General features: G+C 41.8%; 1 protein-coding gene across 1 annotated transcript in view; it reads left to right on the top strand.

The window, feature by feature from the left end:
- Window positions 1-13,099, top strand: part of LGR4 (leucine rich repeat containing G protein-coupled receptor 4) — a 103,902-nt gene that overhangs the window by 67,593 nt on the left and 23,210 nt on the right. Inside the window, exons 3-4 of the mRNA XM_040495574.1 lie at window positions 7,988-8,059; window positions 9,319-9,390. Of these exons, the coding sequence (XP_040351508.1) occupies window positions 7,988-8,059; window positions 9,319-9,390 (144 nt within the window). The remainder of the gene's footprint in view (window positions 1-7,987; window positions 8,060-9,318; window positions 9,391-13,099) is intronic.

Raw genomic sequence — 13,099 nt, forward strand, 5'->3', positions numbered from 1 at the left:
CTGATTTCAAATTATATTTCATAAGAGAATGTCACTTAACCTCCCGTTAGATGCTTCCCTGGGCCATACTTGTCCAGCTCATTTTCTTTTTTTTTTTTAAATTTTTTTTTCAACATTTATTTATTTTTGGGACAGAGAGAGACAGAGCATGAACGGGGGAGGGGCAGAGAGAGAGGGAGACACAGAATCGGAAACATGCTCCAGGCTCCGAGCCATCCGCCCAGAGCCTGACGCGGGGCTCGAACTCACGGACCGCGAGATCGTGACCTGGCTGAAGTCGGACGCTTAACCGACTGCGCCACCCAGGCGCCCCTGGCTCATTTTCTTTTAAGGTTTGTTTGTTGGTTTGTTTAAAGCACATGAACAGGGGAGGGGCAGAGAGAGAGAGGGAGAGAGAGAATCTCAAACAGGCTCCATGCTGTCAGCACAAAGCCTGACCTGGGGCTCGAACCCATGAACCATAAGATCATGACCTAAGCCAAAAATCAAGAGTCAGACACTTCATCTACTGAGCCACCCCGGCGCCACTTGTCCAGCTCCGTTTTGAGCTAGAAATGCCTCCTCTGGAGGTAGTGTCACAGGCTGGTGGTTGTGTCTGTCATACTTTGTGTGTAGTGTAATGCAGTGCTGATCCACCCACTTGAGAGAATTTAATGGCATTGAGGGAGAGGCAGCCTGGATGGATTTGGGTACAGTGTGTGGTAGTTTGTGTGTGTGGCTTCAGATGGAGACCTGTTGGGTGGGAACATGCAGGTATGGGACGAAGTTATGAGGGGCGAGAGAAGATGTTGGTGTGGGGGTAGGTGAATATCGCTGAGAAGGGGAGAGTGGTGCTCAAAGGACCTTTTTGTGGGAACTGGACAGGAGTGTAATGCCGGGCCATCTGGTAGCCACCTCTGCAAAAAGAAGGGAGGCATATGATTGTGCCACCCCATCCTGCCTCGTCCTCCACTCCCCAACTTCCCCATCGTGTGGTACAGAAATTGGCGTGAGTTAAGCTCTCTGTTGTTTGTGTGCAAGCGTGCTTCCCACCCGGGCCTTAATGCTGCAGTTGCTTTGACTCCTGCTTTCTCCACCCCAGACTCCTCACAACAGCTGCTGGAAGCTACTGAGCCCTCATCAGCCCTCCTCCCGGCTCCGTACGTATGTGTAGTCATCAGCGTGTATATTGTAGTCCTTGGTCCACTGGTCCTTGGCCGGAATTCCAGCCAAATGGCTACAGTAAAATTTCTGTAATAGGCTGGAAGAAGCCTAAATCCAGGCATTTCTTAAGAGAAATAGCACCAACTGGTTTATTATCTTTTTCACACTTGCCTCTCTTCTTTCTTTAAGTTGCCTCCCAAATGAAGAAACCTGTCTTAATCAGCACATTTCATGAAAGTGTGAACCCTCCGGCACAGATTACCTACTGAAATGTGGCCTCCTTGTTCATACACACCATTGACCGGTGCCCATTTCACCAGTGCTGTTCCTGCTTCCCTTGCTGGGACGGGTGGCAGATAGAAAATATCGTGTAGCACATGGATTAAGAAGAGAGGATACAATTGAAAACTCTGGCTTCCCCTGGAAAGAGGCCCTCATGTGAATCCATGGACCTTATGAATAATAAATGCCCACAAAACAGATTCATAAAGACACTACACACTGAGCTGCTTGTATCCTGTTTCCTGGAATGGTTCCAAATCCAGTGGGAGAGCGGAAGTCTCATGGCTTGCCCTTTCCCTCTCCTCCACCCTTTCTCTGTCTCTCCCCTCCCTGTCTTTGCTCTCTCTGCTTCTCAGACTGTTGTAACAAGCAGCATAAATAGGAGTTGCCTTGAGGTAGACTGTGTCCCCATTTGAAGTCCTGCTAGACTTGTTTTAATTTTGTGTGATCATGTGCACAACCCAGAGTGCATGGAGATAATACTGTTGACCAGTGGACAGGTGTTCCCATGTTTAAGGTCTGCCCTCTCCTTCCCTAAGAAAATGTACTCCCAGAATATGTTAAGAAAGAACATTGTTGCCATGGCACTTTAAGATCTTGCCAAGTAGTTATTTCTTGTCTGGGAGAGTGAAGGGCAGTAGGGGAGCAGAAATTAAACAAGAGAAAACATGCAGAAAAGTAAAGATAAACAGTAAGCTTTCCCCGCTCTTTAAGGAGCAATTGAATCCAGAGCCCTACTGGGGCTTAGCTGAGGCATTACGGCAAATACCCAGTGTCTGCTACACATAGGGTCCCGTGTGAGAGAATACAAAAGGAATATGATTTGGTCCCTGCCCATAAGGGACATATAATACAACTGTAGGAGATGTAACAAGTTCATAGTAACTAGAGGCAAAATAAGATGTGCCCAATGAGAGCTTTGTTTAAGTACCGGTGTAATCAAAGGAAGCTGATATCATGATGGTTTCATATTTGTGGTAGTATCCAACTTGGACAGTGATGATGAGTAATGTTTCACTTGGCAGAAGCTGGAGTCAGGGTATTTCAGGCAAAGGAAGTGTCATGAGCAAAGAGTCGGAGGTGGAGAAGCATGGTGTGCTAAATTATAGGACACGGGGAACATTGGGGAATAAGGTAAGAAAGGAAGAGAGGATCCAGAATGAAGTTCCAGCTAAGTCAGCAGGGAAAAAAGCCTTTTGGAAAATGCTCAGAGTTGAGCTTTTTTAAGATTTAGCTCTCACAGTATTATAATTAAGTGGTTGAGGAGGAGTCTTGTAGAGGTTCATGGCGGTAATCCAGTGGAAGGTGGGGGGGAATTAAGGGCTTAGACTCAGGTGACAGCAGGAAGAATACAAGAGTGGATAGGTTGAAACCTTGCAGTGAGGCTTTCTGGTCTTTGGAGACAGGAGCTAGAGGTGCAGAAGGGAAGGAACTGATGCCTGGGACCCTGTACCCTTAGCATGCAGAAAATTGTACCATGTTCACCATTCTGTTCACCCTAATGATTTTCCCCCTTAGGTCTTCACAGCCATCAGAAGAATAGTGTAAAAAAAAAAAAATTACATATTTTGTATATACACACACATACATATATATACATATCCTCATTTACCACATTAAATTAATTTTAATTGGCTTTGCTATTGCTAAATAATAAATTTAGCAAATTAAAAAGGTTTTCTGGAGCCGGACAGCAGGTCCTCAGGAAGTGAGGCATTGAGGAAACTGTTGGGTTTGGTACAGACAAACCCAGGTGTAGAATAGGGAAGGAACTGGTCTTGGCTAGTTGAGGGCCATCAGTGACTCTTCAAGACCAGCCACCTCTTTTTCCTTGAGAGTTGCATTAAAGGAAGCACAACCAAGAATACTATCTATCCTAAATAAAGTCTCAGTGAGTTTCGGGTCTGTCCATACCCTGGGGCACTCAGGGATCCATCCTTCCCCTCCTTTCCCACTGGTCATCTTTAGCTATGGGAAGGATGACACTGTTGGTCTGTTGGAAATTCATCCGTAGTCACAGTTCTGAGCTCCTAAAGCCACAGTCCCTGCTTGTGAGCTCCAGTCTACTGGGGGAGAGCTGTTGATACTCAGAACAAGGCTATTGCCCAAGTCCGCCCTGTTCCACCTCTCTGGGAATTATTTCCCAACCTTTTGGTGACACACCAGAGGCATTGACATGACTAAGCACTGGGGCCAGCCAGGCAAGAACTGGAATGCTGGCTCCTCCACTTCCCATCTGTGTGACTTATGCCCAGTCACCTAACCTCTCAGGGACTCGGAGAAGCAAGGCCATAGTAATGAAATCACTAACAGAGAAGAAGGTCTGTAAACCATGTATCTCAGTGTTTGTGACTATTGTGGGCTCATTACATAGGTTTTTGTTCTTCCAGAGTTTTGGGGAACTTTGTCCCTAACGCTGTCACTTAATTTACTTTGCTTGCTTCCGGATCTGAGGTTTTGGACATGAAGCCTCCCCAGCGTCTACTATAAGAAATACTGGCTCATGAAAGAAAGAAAATGGGAAGAGACTTTGGAGCATGTGATTGCTGGATCTGTAGAGCCTTTTCCAAGCTGCCGTGCTTATTATTCATTAACACAGCAGCTTGGGAAGCGTGGGTTGATACATTCCTCAAGACTCCACATGATATGTTTGCTTTAGTAGGAAACGAAGGAATCGCAGTAGCGTGAGGTAGTGTGCCTGCTTGCTCTGCGTTATCACCATTCACTGCGTCCTAGAAGTGTTTATTTCTCCAGAGTGTGGGCTTGCATTTCGGGACAAACCACATGCAGAGAGCTCATTTGGTCATTTCTATGAATGATAAGTAGTGGAGAAAAGGCACTTTTTGAAGTTAGGTTACTTTAGTTTTTCCCTTGGCTTATAAAAGGGGGCAGAGATTTGGGAAAAGGGAGCAAATATCTCAGCTAATGTGGTTAAACACTCTTTTCTGTTGACAAGTAAAGGTAATCAGGCACTCTGCATTTTGCCACTTCCTTCATTATTTTATAAAATACTCTTTCATGAGCCCTGGCATAATAGACGAAACTCCTCAAGGAGAGCCCATAGATACAGGGACATTACAAATATTAGAGGCAAAAATTAAGAACCCTGTAACAACTTCAGTCTGTTTATAGTGTTTGTCTTTTGGTAGAACTGAACTGTTTTCTTTTTTTAAGATTTTATTTTATTTTCAAAGTTTATTTATTTATTTTTGAGAAGAGACAGAGACAGTGTGAACACGGGAGGGGCAGAGAGAGAGGGAGGGGGAGAGAGAAAATCTCAAGTAGGCTTCGTGCTGTCAGCACAGATCCCGATGTGGGACTCAAACTCACAAAACCGTGAGTCTATGACCTGAGCCGAAACCAAGATTCGGATGCTTAACCGATTTAATTTTTAAGTAATCTGTATACCCAATGTGGGGCTTGAATTTATAATCCCGAGATCAAGAATATCATGCTCAACCGATTGCCAGCCAGGCACCCAGACTTGAGCTTTTTAAAGCAGCTCTTTCAGATAACTTGCAGGAGCGGTCATAGTCATGTGATTACTTGCAGCGCTGGGGGGGGGCGGGGGCTGTTGCCCCTTATGGTCCTCATGGTACAATGTGATTTTTTTTTAAATGTGACCTTTTGGGGCACCTGGGTGATTCAGTCAGTTAAGTGTCCGAATTCAGCTCAGGTCATGATCTCGCAGTTGCTGGGTTCAAGCCCTGCATTGGGCTCTGTGCTGACAGCTCAGAACCTGGAGCCTGCTTGGGATTCTGTGTCTCCCTCTCTCTCTCTCTGCCCCTCCCCTGCTCATGCTCTGTCTCTTTCAAAAATAAATTCATTAATTTTTTTTTTAAATGTGACCTTTTGAACACTCCCATTTCAACTGTGAGAATTATCAACTGAATTTTGGTTAGTGAGTTTGGGATATAGGAAGGCCCCTGAGAGGGCTTGTGCTGAGCCTGCCCTAAGGTAGACTGTGGGGTGCCATGGCAGTGGAATGGCTAGCATTTTTGAGGGGGAAATTCTGATAAAACAGTTTCTGACTAATGAGTTAACACGTTGGTGGGTAGTAACAGAAGTGTGAGGTGCATGCCCTGTTCTGGGCACTGTTTGTACTTGACCTGCAAGACTAATGGGCAAGAAACAACCAGTAGAATGTAGCCTGTGACCAAGTTTAATGATGAGTTCTAGGAATTCACACACAGGTCATGTTCATAAGAACTAAAGTCTTCATGGGCAGTAATGCTGGAGTTGGGTATTCAAGGAGAGAAGGTGAGGTTGTGAGGTGAAGACATTTAAAGACATAGTGACCGTCTTAGTGACATAAAGCCAGTGACACTGGCTAGTCTAGAAGCAAGAGGATTTGCTAAGGAGAAATATTTTTAACCCTGAGGAGGTGTTAAAACCATCTTTCCCAATCCCTCATTTTACATATGGTGAACGCTTGGAGGTAAAAGGCCAAGAGACTGATGGCATAAAGTAAGCTATTGTGAGCCTGGATGTGGAAAGCCTTGAAAGGTGCTAGGGTGCTTGTGAGATCAAAATGTGTGGTGTGGCTTTTTAGGAGGAATTTAATTTAGGGGCATGAACCCTGTGTTATACCTGTGGTGTTCCTGAGAAGCCAGCATTGTGATCCTTGCTACTGAAAAAATAATTCTCAGTATTCACTCTTGGTTTCTGAGTCTTCTTGTTCTCTCCCCACCCCCATACACACCTTCTGTATACATCTATATATTAATGCTAGGTAAGGATCAAGTATTATCTTTCCCAGGGATATTTGCATTCTTAAAAGTCCCAGAGAAAATAATGCCTTTGAAAACTAGAGTGTCAGGGACACCTGTGTGGTTCAGTAGGTTGAGCATCTGACTCTTGATTTCGGCTCAGGTGATGATCCCAGGGTTGTGGAATCAAGCCCAGAATCAGGCTCCTTGCTCAGTGCTTGCTCTCTCTCTCTCTCTCTCTGTCTCTCTCTCTCTGTCTCTCTCCTCCTCTCCCCACTCATGCTCGCTCACTCTCTCAAAAAAAAAAAATAATAAGTTTCAGACCTCAGTGACTTCAAATGAAGGAGCTTTTCTTGTGCCCCTAAAGTCAGGGTATAGAAGAGAAGCAGATTGGAAGGTGGAGGGACCAGAGGTCTAAGAAGAGGATATTGTACATCTGGCCCTTAGTAGACACTCATATTTGTTAATGAATTAAACTTTTTTGTGGACAAATGAAACTTTTTAGTGAATGAGTGAATCGATGAATAAGACTCAGAGGTACAGGGTGCTTACAGAGAGAAGAAAAAGGATGAAAATAGAACCTTTAAAGGAGGAGTGAATATGACTTGATGACTATGTGATCCTAAGACATGAGGAGAGAGAGCATAAAAAAAATTGGAGATACAAAATCTTGTTGCTTGGGAGAGTATCCTGATGAAACCAGGAAACTGGGACAGTCCTGTGTTTAACATATGGGCACACAACTATCATTTTTAAGTCAGTGCTTGGAAACCTTCAGTTCACCTGTTTATAAGTTACTTACACGAGTTTCTGTCTTTCTCTCTGCTTCTTCTCCCTAAATTCCTGTTTAACTTTTTCTCTCATTTCTGTATGCCTGGGAAAATGGGAAGGAAAGTGGGGCTCAGTATGAATTGTGGGCCCAGATATCTTATAAAAGGACCCAAAGAGGGGCGCCTGGGTGGCGCAGTCGGTTAAGCGTCCGACTTCAGCCAGGTCACGATCTCGCGGTCTGTGAGTTCGAGCCCCGCGTCAGGCTCTGGGCTGATGGCTCAGAGCCTGGAGCCTGTTTCCGATTCTGTGTCTCCCTCTCTCTCTGCCCCTTGCCCGTTCATACTCTGTCTCTCTCTGTCCCAAAAATAAATAAACGTTGAAAAAAAAAAATTAAAAAAAAAAAAAAAGGACCCAAAGAATTCTTGTCCTTTCCTTATTCACACGCTTACTCACTGTTACTCCCACTTAAATTTGTCACTTTAAATTTTCTTTAGGAAAACATTTCTTAAAAAAAAAACAACAAAAACACCCACCTATCTATTGATCGATCGATAGATGCCTTTGTTTGAAAAATTATGCTTACAGTGACTTTCACTTTCTGCCTCCCTTTTGCACAGAACATGTCGCCCTTGGTAATGGATAGATAACAGGTTGACTTGCCTGCAGAAGGCATTCCTCCTTAACAGACCGGTTTGCTCTGATCCGTGTAAACACTCCTGCCTGCTGACCAGTGGTCTGTATTTATGAGGCATTTGGAAAACACTGCAAGCTGCAGAGAGTGACCATGAATAGCAAACTTAATTTGGTTTAATGTGTTTTGGCTTGCTTGACCTCACCAGAATAAAAATGTGCCTGTTTGAATTATTGTATTGGGAGTTAAAAAAAAAAAAATTCTACAGACATTTATCTCATTGGAAGAATCTTGGGATCACTTTAGCAAAGGTTTAAGTCCATGTTTAATGTCAGATAGACTTGAGAAATGTTTAATGTAGAGCTTTAATCACAGATCAGTTTATTGTGAGTTCTGAATTTTAAGAGCCTGAATTACTATTTTTTTTTTCTTGCTACTTTTTTCCCCCTAGACGATTGGCTGGCAACGACCTCTCTTTTATCCACCCAAAGGCCTTGTCTGGGTTGAAAGAACTCAAAGTTCTGTAAGTAATGCAATTTTAGAGTTTCACAGCTGGCTGTGTATTTTCTTTCTGCATAGTCAACATGCTTGGAGCTAGGGTAAGCACAGTTTCTTTTAGTTCAGGATTAAAAGATTTAAGGAGTGGCCAATGGGTAGTGTGGGATGCAAGGGTTCATTTAGGCAAACTTGGGTCTAGATAACAAAAGTTAAAACTCTAAATAATAGGTGTTCTGACCTTCAGTGTATTACAGTTGAATGTATTAGGCTTTTTGTTGGGCTAATGCACTGAATCAAAATCATATTTAAGCTTTACTGGTAGAGCTTTGTTTCTATTGAATACCTTTGAGGACTTTGAATTAGTTGACCCTAAAGGGAAAAAGGCTAACAAAAGCTCAAAGTGTTAAAATCATTTTAAAGCCAAAAGGACTTAGGATGCCTATAATTTATATAGTCTGTTGAAGGACCAGGAAATGAATTCCTGGCATTGGTTAGGCATTTAGAGTATGGCAGATTGGGGAACAGATGAACTGACTGCCAACTCCACTTCTACCACTACCTTGCTGAGTAACTGTCTGTAAGTCACTAGACGTCTCTGGTTCAGTGAGTTACATGTACCTTTTACTATTCCATTCTGTGGTTGTGATTCATGTCAAGCGGTCATTGTATTAAGATGACTAGAAATGGCTTTAGGCAAAAGTAATAAGGACTTCATTTTCAGTACAGATCTATGCCTTTCTTCTCTGGGTCCTGTTAGATGGTTAAAGCTCTATTTTTGCTGTGGCCCTCCATTCACTGAGGACATGTCTGCTGCTCCCTAAGAACTTAGGGTCTGCTATCTTCTTGGAAAAACTGGCTCTACTGAGCGTCCATGTTTCTGGGCTCTGCTTTATTCCAAATTGAAAAGGCACTAGGGATTCCAATAGGTTTGTTTGTTATACCTCTCCCAGTTAACTTGTTATGCTTCCTAATTAACATTAAAAGAGTGATGAATGTTAATTAAGGTGCCTTAATTCTTGAGAATGAAACACCTCTGGAAATGTGGATTATCAGTAGGTCTGTGTTAAGAGATGGCTTGGGATAGTGGCTTAGGTTTCATTTCTGCCCTTATAGCAAAATGCTTCTTGCTTTTTCTGCAGTTCTCTTTTCTTGGGTGCTTTACACCTTGACCTTTCCTCCTTTCCTGCCATTAGAAATATTTTTTAGATAGAAATGGCTCTGAATTCTTCTAAGAAAAAATAGTAACAATTGCTTGTTATTCACTAACCAAAAATTTCCTTCCAGAACCCTGCAAAACAATCAGTTGAGAACAGTACCCAGTGAAGCCATTCGAGGACTGAGTGCTTTGCAGTCTTTGTAAGTAACTTTTTCGTTTTGTGCATTCTTGAATCATAAGTAGACCACTCGACTGCTAAATGTGTAAAGAACTGGAATCCTAGCAAAAGGGGAAATTTATCCTCTCATCTGGGATAAAATTGGGGATAGCCAGGTGCTATTATCAAAATGCCATTTGGTGACAGAGAAGCAGGTGGATCAATTTACCCCCCCTCTTGTGTCAGATGCTGGGAGAAAGTTACAAGCATGCACTGCTGGGTCTAATTCCAGGAGCTTGTAAATGGCAGGTGATCATCACCTATTTAGAACCAGAATTAGATGTGTACAGAAGTTCTGGTGTCTTGTGCCATGGTGGTCAAGAGTCAGTCACAAAGAAGTTCCTGTTTTAGGTGGTAAGGATAATCAGAACAAACTGATTATAATTCCTCATCTGTGGACCTTGAACTCACACCTTGGACTTACACTGGGGGTGTAACTTCTTAGTCTCTTGTACTGCCTTCTTCCCAAGGTTTGTTTTTGTTGTTGTTGTTGTTGTTGTTTTTTGAGGAAAGTTTGGTTTTATGTGGAGTGTTCAAGATTTCAACTCTTGGTTTTTACCATGTTCAAAAGCTTGGTTTTTATGAATTTCAAAGGCTTTCTCAAATAGCACTTCACTTTGTTCTTCTTTGCATTCTTTCCCATATGTATGTGTGTGTATATATATGAACCTGGAGAAAGGTAATCACTCCTTCCATTGTTTTGATACACATACCCCATACATCCCTTCCTCCTGTAGTGGGTGGATCAGGTAAGCAGCAGTGGTATCACAGGGACCATGCAAAATCCACAGAAGATTTTGAAGAAACAACCATTTTTATATTAAATACACATATTTGTTAATGACTACAATGAATGTTATAAACTAGTATTGTTGGGACTACAACTTTTCGTCCTTTTCATCTTTGGGATCAGAAGATCAAGTTCCTCTGTCTCTAGGGGTACCTTAAAGGAAAAAAGTGAGAAGCACTGAGCTGATGTGTGTGGTTATTGCAATTCGCTTTTTGTCAAGATTAAGAAAATCCCTTTGCATATTTATCTGTCTGAATGTTTGCAATGCTCTCAAAAGAAATTCAGATTAATTAGAATTCTGAAACAGGCTTGTCTGGTTTGGGATCCCCACTTTGTCACTTGCTAGCTGTATAACGTTGTGCAAATTATTTAAAATTCTCCATAGAGTAATGTGCTCATTACTCGCCATGTATTTTAATGCATGAAAAGCACTTATAACAATATCTGACACGTGGTAAGTGTTCAATAAACATTTGTGGAATCTATTAACAGTAATAATGGTATATTTTTATCAGTACTTTTTTCATTACTAGTTTACCCAATTTACATAACCAGGTGATGGAGATGTCTGAAAGTAATGAGAAAGTATTCTTCAAAACAGGGAACTTAATTTGCTGTTCTACTAGAGTGATGAATACCAATGTACATTGTTTTGCTCACGTCGTAACCCCAAAGACAGCGGGGAGAAGGCGTAGTTTATCAGAGTGTGGTACTTTGTCCTCTTGGACCAGGAGCACAAGTGGGGAGATCACGAAAATGTAGACCCCTAGGCCGTATCCTGGAAGTAATGGTTTTTTCTCTTTAAAGGTAGGATCTAGGAAGCTATGTTTTTTAAAAAAAGTTCCCCAGGTAATGCTCATGTACATGGAAGTTCTGAGAATCACTCTGAATAAAAACTCATAATAGTTATCACACTTCGCTATGTTCTGGGTCACAAAATTAGGTTTTAACCATATCATGTAGTTGTGTAATCTACAAATCTGTCCCATACGTTTTCGTTTTATTGCCCTTTGAAATAACTTCCAATGTACACTTTTGTAGCATATGCGTATAGTAGACTTCATTGAAAATAATTGAACTGCTTGTCTCATCTGTCTGCTGATATAAAACCATTTTTAACTACACCCAGACACATCACTGGAAATTGGAAATTGCAGATTACCTTTTGATGGGGATTAGACATTCTAGTAGTTATGAGAAATGAATGTGAAAATTTAAAAAATGTACTAATAAAGCATATCATACTCTATAAAAGTTAAACTTTAAAATGTATCTAATGTCATAAAAAAGGAGTATCTGAGGTATTCATCATTCCATTTCTAGTTTCAATAGAAGTTGAAGGTAGAAATATATTAAATAGCTAATTTTGCCACAATGCCAAGTTTATGGAATATAGGATTTGTTATTTGCCATAAGTAATTGAGTAGACTCTGACTAGACTCTATCAGTGAATGGATTGGAATGAGTCCCTTCACAGATATGTGACTCACCTCTACAGACTTTCTGACCTTGGACAGATGTGCATGGAGGGAGCCATCTTATCTCCCTCAGACATTTTATTTATTTTTATTTTTATTAAAAAAAATTTTTTTTAATTCATTTTTGAGAAAGGAAGAAACAGAGCATTAATTGGGGAGGGGCAGAGAGAGAGAGGGAGACACAGAATTCGAAGCAGGCTCCAGGCTCTGAGCTGGCAGCACAGACCCTGACATGGGGCTCGAACTACGAACTGTGAGATCATGACCTGAGCTGAAGTCAGACGCCTAACCAACTGAGCCACACAGGCGCCCCCAGTAGACATTTTAAATAGTTGTTTTCTTTTACTTCTTCAGAATTCATTTTTTTTAAGAACTGCATACAGCGTTGTTCTTATTTCCCAAGACTAAATGATCAAAATATTCCATCATTTTGTCTAGTTGGAAGGCTGAAAAAGACAAGGAACAGAAAAACTACGAAGAAAACATGCAGATAGATTGTGGTCCATAAGCGCAGTAAAGTCCACATGACATTTATTGATAATTTAGATGATTTAAAGTGTTTTTCACAGGGGCGCCTGGGTGGCGCAGTCGGTTAAGCGTCTGACTTCAGCCAGGTCACGATCTCGCAGTCCGTGAGTTCGAGCCCCGCGTCGGGCTCTGGGCTGATGGCTCAGAGCCTGGAGCCTGTTTCTGATTCTGTGTCTCCCTCTCTCTCTGCCCCTACCCCGTTCATGCTCTGTCTCTCTCTGTCCCAAAAATAAATAAACGTTGAAAAAAAATAAAATAAAAATAAAGTGTTTTTCACAGTAGGTTTCTCCCTCTAAAATAGTATTTTAAAGAAAGCATGTTGTGCTCATCAGTCATTGAGTAATTGCATAGTTTAAATTATCTCCATAATTGGGATGGGGGTGGGGAGTGGAGAGGAGTCAAAGCAAACTATTTTCTTAAGAAAGGCATTGGGATGTTTTTATATGCATCAGAAACACAAGGAGATAAGCCTGTTTTACTTAAGAAGGAAATGTACATGGGTTTGTTAGCATAGTGGGTGTAGCATTCAAGGTAGATACTATTGAAATTCTGTCACGGTGTAAAACAGTCTTATCAGTGCTTGAGTTCAGTTTGCAAATCCGATCTTCAGACCTGAATTACATGAAAGGTTTCCTTGTGGTTTTGAAATAGTGCTTAGAAAGGAGCAAAGTTCGTTAGGGGTTGAAATTGACCAGAAGTGGTTTGATACAAGTGTGTGAGGATGACTATAAAATCTGAAAGTGAATTGTCAATGTCAATATAAACGTAGCATAACAGTTTTCCACAAACCCATGGAAGTGGCTAAAGCGTTGTCCTAGCAAGCTATTAAATGACATGTCAGAATTTGCACCACCAGATTTTTTTGTCTTTAAATTATATCACACTTGGGAGCACCT

The sequence above is a fragment of the Herpailurus yagouaroundi genome, unplaced genomic scaffold (genome assembly GCF_014898765.1).
Source record: "Herpailurus yagouaroundi ecotype Mexico unplaced genomic scaffold, PumYag 187, whole genome shotgun sequence".
NCBI classification, from domain to species: Eukaryota; Metazoa; Chordata; class Mammalia; order Carnivora; family Felidae; genus Herpailurus; species Herpailurus yagouaroundi.